General features: G+C 47.5%; 1 protein-coding gene across 2 annotated transcripts in view; it reads left to right on the top strand.

Annotated features, from left to right (window-relative positions):
• The first annotated feature begins 940 nt into the window (after window positions 1-940).
• thsd4 (thrombospondin type 1 domain containing 4) overlaps window positions 941-9,485 on the top strand; it is a 33,458-nt gene continuing 24,913 nt past the window's right edge. Inside the window, exons 1-7 of one of the 2 annotated variants that reach the window (XM_076047010.1) lie at window positions 941-1,222; window positions 1,684-1,814; window positions 2,544-2,613; window positions 4,584-4,906; window positions 6,407-6,836; window positions 7,367-7,469; window positions 9,255-9,391. In XM_076047010.1, coding sequence (XP_075903125.1) covers window positions 1,786-1,814; window positions 2,544-2,613; window positions 4,584-4,906; window positions 6,407-6,836; window positions 7,367-7,469; window positions 9,255-9,391 — 1,092 coding nt within the window. In that variant the 5' untranslated portion in view covers window positions 941-1,222; window positions 1,684-1,785. Of the gene's footprint in view, window positions 1,227-1,683; window positions 1,815-2,543; window positions 2,614-4,583; window positions 4,907-6,406; window positions 6,837-7,366; window positions 7,470-9,254; window positions 9,392-9,485 lie in introns of both variants that reach the window. The other variant, XM_076047002.1, reaches the window with a different exon arrangement.

Raw genomic sequence — 9,485 nt, 5'->3', positions numbered from 1 at the left:
TCAGGAAGGTCCACCGTCATTTTCAAACTCTCGCCTGAAAACTAATAAGCAAGAAAAACCCTTGAAAACAAACCCAGGGGAGCGATTACGGCCGCAGCGTCATCTTTGATTTGCTGTCACTGTCAGCTGCTGCCTTATTACACCGTGTAGCTCAACTAGATTTGGATATGGATGCGTGAAGGGCTTTAATCACAATATTTGCCGGTCCCTGGACTGTTTTGTGGCGGCTTGTGGCACTGGTTTGGAGAGCGTTTGGGTTGGTTTGCGTGGTGATCAGTGTGTCTGCCAGCTGACTCTGGCTGACACACTGTTGCCTTGCTGAATACAACATGTTATTTCTTCGTAGTCTAGTCAGGTTGATTTATACGCAACAGGATGCTCCTGGGAAAGACTCCCTGTATTCTGCTGAAGGTTGACTTTCATTAAGTCCTTTATAACTTATCCTCAAAGTCATTGTGATTAGGACCAAAACAACCCCCCTCCCTTGAACTAAAACTTTCTGAATTCTAAATTCTGAGAATTCATCTTTGCATCGCACCACTGACTGGCTGATTAACCCTTTTCCTTCCTCAAACTACACAAAGGCAAATAATGTCACTTAGCAATGTTGGTGCGGTTGTTGTTTCTTTGTGTGAAAGTTGTTACCCAAGGTGGCTCCTTCCTTCATTGTGAGAAACAAACTCAGGGTCTGTGTGTCTCACCCTCAAGGAGCCAATCAGAGCGAAGCACTCAGTAACGTGAGTAAAGCTGAACACACACACACACACACACACACACACACACACACACACACACACACACACACACACACACACACACACACACTTACGAGAGCGTTTAGTTGCAGCAGCAGCAGCAGCAGCAGCAGGGGGCGCAGCAGCAGAGTTTGTCCCTCTTGTCTGAGCGGGGTTTCAGGATCACTGTCACTCTTTTTTTGGTGCCTCGGCGCGTAAAAGCAGAAATCTACCGGCGGAGGAGCATGAAGAGCAGCGCGCCTTTCTCTGTCTGACTCTGGCGGTTTGATCACCTTGTCATGGCTCAGCGGGAGTTCTGCCACCGAGGCTAAAACACGGCGCGTCCACCTGGTTGAACGCGCCTCCACCATGCGGATACCTGCGAGCGCGAGCGGAGTGCGCGCCCAGCAGCTGTAGGAGGACACGGCGTGTGGAAAGTTGACTGGACTCGGACAAACTTCTCCTGACGCGCGGCAGCCCAGCCGCAGGTGCGTGTTTTGCTCTCCCAACTTTTATCTTATTTATTTAATTAGAAATAAATCGTGTTTTTTTTTTCTTTCTTTCTTTTCTTTCTTTTCATCGCGTCCGCGTGTTCTCGCCCTGGCTGGCAGATTGTCTGGTGCGGGACTTCCCTCCTGGATATCCTGTCTGCTTTAATGAACTTAATGCCACGACGCGCGTTTCTGAGCCATCCGGTTGTAGGGGGTGAAGGTCCCTCCTCCCTGAGCGGACCCCCAGACCTGCTGTCTAATGAGGTTGCAGTTTGCCAGCAGGTGGGCTCCCTCATTAGGAGCCACAGGTCGCAGAGGTCAACTCACACGGTCAAGTGGGCAGAAGTGGTTTATTTTTTTCTCCCTCTGAGTCGATGTCTTCAGGGAGGCCGGATGCTGACACTGACACTGTTACTGTGCGGCCTTGTGTTTTATGTCGAACTTTGTCCCTTTGACAGCTGAAAACATCCACACTGACTGCTGCCACTTAGCCATGCTGACGTGAGCCTCCATATTTTCTCCCGTCCAAGTGCCCAAAGGCAAAACCCCCACTGACAGCTATGCGGCAACCCTGTGTCTGGATTTGCAGGTATGGTTCAAGTGGCTGTTTTCACCATGGTCCCGTATCACTCATGTTTTCCAACAATTAGAAAAAAAAAAAAGAAAAGAAAAAAGTCTGTCATTCTTCTTTTGCTTGCTGCGTTTTTCAGAGAGAACTTGCTGTAATTCAGGCATAGTCTGAGAATTAGTGACAGTGCAGTCTGGCGTTTGTTCCGCCGCCGTGTTTTGTGTTCTTGCAGTCTCTCACTAGTGAGAGGTCGGACAAAACAGCAGTTCTAGCAGGACGTGTAAAGAAAAACAGGGCTTAATTTTCCGTTTTCTAGAGATCTACAGAATTTTTGCATGATGATACGACATCGTGAGGCCGCTTGGACATCAACAATCTAATAATTTCACCAAAAACTGCATCATTCTTGATTCATTCCTTAACCAACACTTGACCTTGATGCCATTTGATCCAAATTCATACAGTAGATATATATCTAAAAATGTCCTCTGAAGTAATAGTTTAACTTCCTGCTCAGTCCACCATGGTTTTAAATTTGCATTTGTCAAATATTACAGGAAAGAAACTGCAAACTTTGCACCTCCAACACAAGTTTAATCCTGGAGGCTTTTGCAGCTTTGTTTTGATGTGAAGCTCTGACATTTCAGTTGAAGTCAGCCAATTAAACACCATGCAAAAAAACTGAATACTAACATTTGAAACTACTGTGTGAACCCTAAATGCCTGCCTGTCAATGCCTGTGTCTCATAGAGTTTCTGTCTTCTTGCTGCTCTCTGTCTGGGACCCTCTGGAGTGCCAACACGCCACTGACAACCGCAAGGTGAGCGACGGTTCTGTCATTGCAGAATGAGGTTGTTGCATCTCTCGGTGTTCTCTTAACGCGTATTCTAAACCTGAGAAAACACTGTGAACTGGCTCGCAGGCTGCTCGTGTATTGCTGGGATTGATTTAATCCATTGGTGTCAAACTCTGGCCCGCGGCTCAAACTTGGCCCGCAGCGTCATTACATTTGGCACTATATACAAAGTCCCTACTGGAGCTGCTGGCCCGCTGCTATGATACAGCACATGTGCCGCTAATACTACACATCCCAGAATGCACTGCTGGTGTTTTGGCAGACTAGTTACTTTGACAGACTATAATGAAGCTTTTCTTTATGCACTTTTTCTTGCTGCTCCAAGGCCTGGGCTCGAATGCTTGCACGTTCATTGAAGGATTTTTGCAAATAAAAAAAGAGGCGTCTGATTTTTTACATTTTAAACTCAATTTTGCATGTGTGCAATATGAAGGTTTTTTTTTTTTTTAATTGTATAGTATTCAGCATTGTTTTGATCAATATTCAGGTTTAATCTGAATCTGTTCTATTTGGAGGGATCATTTTATTCAGTAAATATTAATGTTGACTCCACGATGGAGTTTGACACCCCTGACTTAATCCCACTGGAAGTGGTTCCTGTTGTCCTCCCGGCTCTCATCTCTACCCCCAGCGCATCTAAACACCGACTCTTACCCGACGGCTCCTCCTCTAACTCTTCCCTGACTGGGTGGACTTTCAAGCAGGCAGCTGTCAACAGACTGCGTCTTGACCACGAGCAGATCACCCACCTCGGGGGCGGCTGTGTCGGGGGGGGGGAGGGGTCGGGGAGGGGTCGGAGTGCTTCTGCCGGGGCTGTCGGGGCCGTGTGACCCGCGGCTGACCCGTGGCTGACCCCCGGAGAAGGCAGTGGCATTGAGTTGCAAAGGCTGGAAGGTTTTTTTGTGAGAGTCTGTGGTCTCCCTGAATAGCCGCAGAGGCTGACTGGCAGCAGGATCGCTTCCTGCCAACTCCTCCCGCTGCTCCTGTAAGTCGCTCTGCTTTCACCAAACGCCAAGCACCGCCGCCGTGTGTGTGTGTGTGTGTGTGTGTGTGTGTGTGTGTGTGTGTGTGTGTGTGTGTGTGTGTGTGTGTGTGTGTGTGTGTGTGCCCTCGAGGGGTTTGCCCTAAAATGGAGACAAAGTGGTCCTTGAAGGGCAGTTTTTTTCCCTTTTTCTCAATGCGACTGGGTGGATAAAGCCCGCCTGGCACGGCGCTCCTCCTGGCAGGTTCCTCAAATGCGAAAGAACGCAGCGATTACCGCTAATGCGTCCCTGGCAGACCTGCACCGAGGGGAAATGGTCAAAGGAGAGAAAGGCAGGTAGCCAATAGGGGATTGTTTGCTGACAGGCCCCCAATAATCGCCCGCATCAGGGTCTTTTAGCCACCAACACAGGTTTTTTTCATGGTCAGGCCAGGTCTTATGGAGGAGACGATCCTTTATTGAGGAGATCTGCAGAGATTAAAGTCTCACTGATTGGTTGGAGCTTTCTGTCGGCTCTTGGTACAAACCTTCCCTGCCACGCTGGCTGTGTGGTGTCCTGTAATCTGGCCTTTCTCAACCTGTGGGTCATGGAGATGTTTTGATTGGGTCACGGCTCCATGGGCAGTTTTTTTTTTTTTTTTTTTTTTTTTTAAGGAATTTTAATATATACACTACCAGTCAAAGGTTTGGACACATGTATGTATGAGTGTGTTTTATAGAGACAATGTTCACACACATACACACACACACATTTCAGTTCAATCATTTCTATAATGTATTTACGAGACAGAATAGAAAGGGGGCGAGCGTATTTATTTTTGTGTAATACATTCGAATGCAGTGGAAGAATTTTGGGTCGTGACTTCACGATAAGGAAAAAATGTGGTTCCTGAGACTCCATCAGTTGAGAAGCACTGCTCTAATCAGGACCCCCCCCCCCCCCTCTGCACAGGTTGCCCAGCGGCCAGAGGAGAATCAGCAGGAGTTGAGGGCAAAGTTGGCGGAGCTCCACGGCTCCTGGGGGCTGTGGGGGGCCTGGTCCACCTGCTCCCGCACCTGTGGCAGCGGGGTTCAAGAGCAGAGCAGACCCTGTCTGCCCGTTTACTCCCACTCCCAGCACTCGTCCAGGAGAGTCGGCGTCCACTCCCTCCAGCCAGGCCGCGTCATTTCGGCCCTGCGGCCTTCGGTTCCTCTGCGCAGCGACACTGGCGGCTCCTCCGACGGCAGCCGTGGAGAGCAGAGGGAGGAGACGCACATCCCACATGGTGGACGCAGGTACTGCAGCATCAAGTGCAGGCAAACTGTGGCAGTAGCTGAGTGGCTTTTCAAGGAAATTGCAAAGTACAAAGTACAAGTAAACACTGAAACATAAGGATGGGAGTTGCATCTATTTTTTCCACAGAAAGTCTCATGCCAATGCAGAATGCTGGGATATATTTCTGAGTAAACTAGAGGTGATGCTGACTCGGACCTGAATGTCCCACATTGAACCCTTCGTACTTTTCATCTTCGATTATTCGAATCCAGACACATTGCACGTTACTGAAGCAAATCTGCAGATCTGCAGACACCTGCTGAACCTCACTGATATCTATCTGTGGTGAGTGCTAGTACCTCAGCCAGGTGTTCCATCCTCTGAGACACCTCCACACCTGCCCCATTAGCTCCAAACAAGTGGACATTCAGTCCAACAAAGCATTAATACGAGCAGGTAGTTAAAACTAATGAATATGTTTTATTACTGTATGTCTTATTTTTTATAATAACCAATGGATGAACTTCTGGGTTACTGTTATAAAATATTAGTGAATGCCCCTCATAAATAAAACAACCAAACTACCATATGTTCTAGGATTTTATCCAAAGTGTGTTTTTGTTGAGGTTCTAAACTGCTAACCTGTAATTAACCTGAGAGACTTAAGGGAACATAGAATACATCCCTCATGCAAATAGTGCAAACCCTTACATTGCTGTGTATTGGAAGTCATTTGACTGTGTTAAGTAGCATGACTGCCTTTGCTTTTCGGGAGGTTGGCCAGTCCCCTGACTGAGGAGCATGTGTGGCTGCCCTGCATGCTGAGCAGCCTCTCTGAGTGACTGCTTGGAGCGTCACTGTGGGCCATCTGACTGCCCTGCAGTGAAAGGCTAATCTTTTATGGATGGAGTCAAAGGCACGGCTTGTGCTTGGCAGCTTTGCGACCTCCTTCCTGTTGTGCATGCCTTTAAACAAATAGGAGTGACAGCTGAAAAATGGGAGGTGGTGGTTTGAGGTTGGAATCCAAGCGGCCACAGTGTAACTGAAAAGCTCACAGGATTCTGCTGCTGGTGACTAAAGGTGAAGTGAAGGGTTGGGACATTTTCTTCAGAATTAGCAAAACCTCACATCAAGTGATCATTGTTATTTGATAAGCACTCTTTAAAAAAAAAAAAAAAAAAAAAAAAAGATTATCACAATGTTTTACCTTCAGGTTAGTATTTAATATTTTTATTCCATAAATGCCGCAGTAAACTGTAACCTGTTCTGTACTGTAATGAACGCAACTGACTTCTTTGGCCACTAGATGGTGCTAAGTTCTTAAAATATTGCAGTGGCTACGGAATGTTTATTAAATTATTTTAAACATGCAACGATTCAATTCATTCTTAATTTTGTAGCTTGACGGACATGATGTGTCAGGAATCAGATAGGAGGCACTGACAACTACCAACTGACGACTACTGACCAACAACATGTCCACAGATACTGACTGATGCAATGACCATTTCTGTCCACAGGGGGGAGGCTCGCATCATTCCTGGGAGGTACGGCTACGGCAAAGTTCCGCATGGGGCTTTGCTGCCGAAGGTCAAAGGTCAGGCTCCCAGGTGGGATCAGCCTCACAGACAGAGACGCTCTGCGCTGGCTCGTGCCCACCACTCTGGCTCGAGAGGCCAAGGTGTCTCCAGGTCAAACCACCTCCACCCCTCCAGCAGCCCTCACCACTACGGCCGATCCTACACGCAGATCAGGGCACAGCAGCCTAAATATAACCGGGTCTGGGCCCCCCTGTATCAGCCGGGTTCCACCAAGCAGGGCCCGGACCAGCAGGAAGAACCTTCAGGAAGCCGCACGTTAGAGGAGCAGAACCAGGAGAGACCCTACAGCCCCCTGCCGACATCCTACTGCCGAGGGGAACCTTCTCAGCACAGGATCTGCAGTAATCATGTGTGTAGCTTTTATCTTCTTCTTCTTCTGCTTCTTCTTCTTCTTCTTCTTCTTCTTAGTGAAGGGAGACTCCCACTAATAAGTATATAAACTTATGAGTGGGGGTTTTGTCTTGGCTTATCTGATCGCAGGTTATGGAATCTGTCCAGTGCATTGAAATAATTCAAACATTGGGCTCCTGCTGCATATTGTGTGTGGTGTGGCGTGTCAAAGGTATTTCAGCGAAGATAACCAGAGCAGCGACTTGTTTAGACAGAGGAGAGATGCAGAGATGTCAGTGGGGTTGACTTTGACTGCGGAGCCCCCATGAACGCTGGGATCTGGCTGCGATGAAGCGAGGAGAAGCAGACTTACAGGCTCTGCGCTGACAGCAGCTCCAGCAGACACGGCAGCAGCAGCGGCAGCAGCAGCGGCAGCTTTTAATCACCACTTTCAGAATGTGACTATGAAAAATGTGAGTTTCCTGTGTCCCTCTGGAAAAAGTTAAACATGGATGTGATGTTCTTTCCTCTTCTTCTCCTTCTTCTCAGGCCTGTCCTCCATCCAGCAGACACATCAGGGCTGTTCAGTGTTTTTCCTACAACAGCCAGCCTTTCATGGGCAGACTGTACGAGTGGGAACCTTTCAATGAGGGTAGGCTTCACCCGTCACCATACAGTGTGTCTGTCGGTCGCGCACAAGAGACCCGCCGCTCATCTGAAATATAATATTGAGACTCAACTAATTATTGGGAGAATTTAAAAGGCATTTCCTGTCAAATGTTAGCCGGGAGTTTCCTGTCACAGGAAGCCAACGTGACAGGCAGACACAAGGCAGAAATACCAACGCTAATAAACGAGAGAAGTGAAACCGCTTGAAAGTCATGAACAGAGATAATTGGGCTTGCAAGATGCTGTCGGTAAACAGTATTGAAAACCAACAGCCAGTCAGACAGCACTCTTTAAAACAAACAAACAAGAAAAACTTCAGTATTGAATTTATTGTTATTATTATTATTATTATTATTATTATTATTATTATTATTATTATTAATAATAAAACAGTGACGTTTAACTTTAGTCAGTGGTGTCACTGTCAACAAACCAACCTTCTGTCTTCTTTTCCTTCCTCTTCTGTCGGTGAACTCCCTAGAAATGAGAAAACTGCCTTTCCTTCCCGTGTGTGTGTAATTTATCCGGAGGTTTGTGCTCAAATACAGCGTCCCAGCCCTTTGTGATGCCACAAACGGCAGTGACAGCTCACCTGGGACGCTGTAAATAAAGGTGATGATGATGATGATTTTAATCAATCAACTGTCAACTATATTGGTGAAGCTTTTACCAATATAAAAATCATGAATGAAGCCACATTTTACTCACTGGACCTTTTAAGGCCGTTAAACCCCACTGAACCTTATTATACCAAAACAAGAGCACACAGCAGCAGTTTAGCAACCTGGTGCCAATACACCTGTGAGAATGTGGATTCTGGCCCGAGGTGTGAGGAAACCTCAGAGTCCTCACCCAGACACACCTCCTCTCCAGGCAGAGCCGGAGCTCCTCAGCCGGCCCGTCGTTGGCTCCTGTGAGCCGTGCTGTGTTGCAGTGCAGTGGGATCAGTCAGCTATCGGCTGATACACGCTTGTTCATGCAAACTCTGTGACCCGGCTCACCTGCGGGATCCAGGCAACGACAGAAAACAGAGCAGGAGCCTCTCATCCACCAACACTGAGCAGCTGATGGGAAAACCAGCGGCAGAATTAATATCCTGTCACTCTGATGTGTGTTTGGAGATTTTGTCTGCGAGCCCTGTGTGAAGGCTTGTGCCCTCTGAGATATTAAATGACCTCAGGTAAATATATGAGTGAGAGTCTGGATGATGTGCCGCCCACCTTGTACAGTGCTTAAACAGAGCTCTCAGACATCTGTTGAAGAAATATCCTGCGCTGGCTCGTTGTACATCAAATGGACCTGAATGAAATCTAAAGAGCAGGATTCTGTGCTGCTGCTGCTGCTGCTGCTGCTGCTGCTGCAGCTGCTGTTTTCTGTCGTCAAATAAAGCAAGAGGGTTTTTTTTTTTTCCTTTTGAATAGTGCTGTCAACTGAGTGAGACCGATGACATGTTTACAATCGTAGTCAAAGGTTCCATTTTAATTCACTGTATGCTGTCAGTGAACTGCCAGAAATGGGAAAAGTCGACCCTTGAACACGGCCCTGTGGAAACACTCCCTACTGTTGGTGACAACACCCTCAGACAGCTGCTGTTGCACTCGACACCTTCCAAAAATGTGGAAGGTCCAACTGTGCATCAGTCTTAGCAGGAGGCTGTAAACAGAGGGCTAAACGATGACAAATAAAGATCTGGAAAATGTGCACAGCAAATTAACATGACATTTGCAATCGTATCACAAACACAAACACACTTGTGTGTGTGTCTCAGTTCCAGGAGATCAGCATTGCGAACTCAACTGCCGGGCCGTTGGGTTCAGGTTCTACGTGCGGCTGTCGGACCGAGTGATCGACGGGACGCCGTGTGGGCAGAACGAGTCGTCGCTGTGCGTGGCAGGAAAGTGTACGGTAGGCCAATGGAGGAAAAATCAATAGCAGAAATGAGATGTGGCACAAGAAACTGATTCATTTCCCGAACCTTATTCACATCTCAGCCAGCCGT

This window comes from Nelusetta ayraudi, unplaced genomic scaffold (genome assembly GCF_046127955.1).
Source record: "Nelusetta ayraudi isolate G7.1 ecotype Tasmania unplaced genomic scaffold, CSIRO-AGI_Nayr_v1 ptg000005l, whole genome shotgun sequence".
NCBI lineage: Eukaryota > Metazoa > Chordata > Actinopteri > Tetraodontiformes > Monacanthidae > Nelusetta > Nelusetta ayraudi.
The sequence above is the reverse complement of the archived record's forward strand: the minus strand, read 5'-3'. Positions and strand labels throughout refer to the sequence as shown.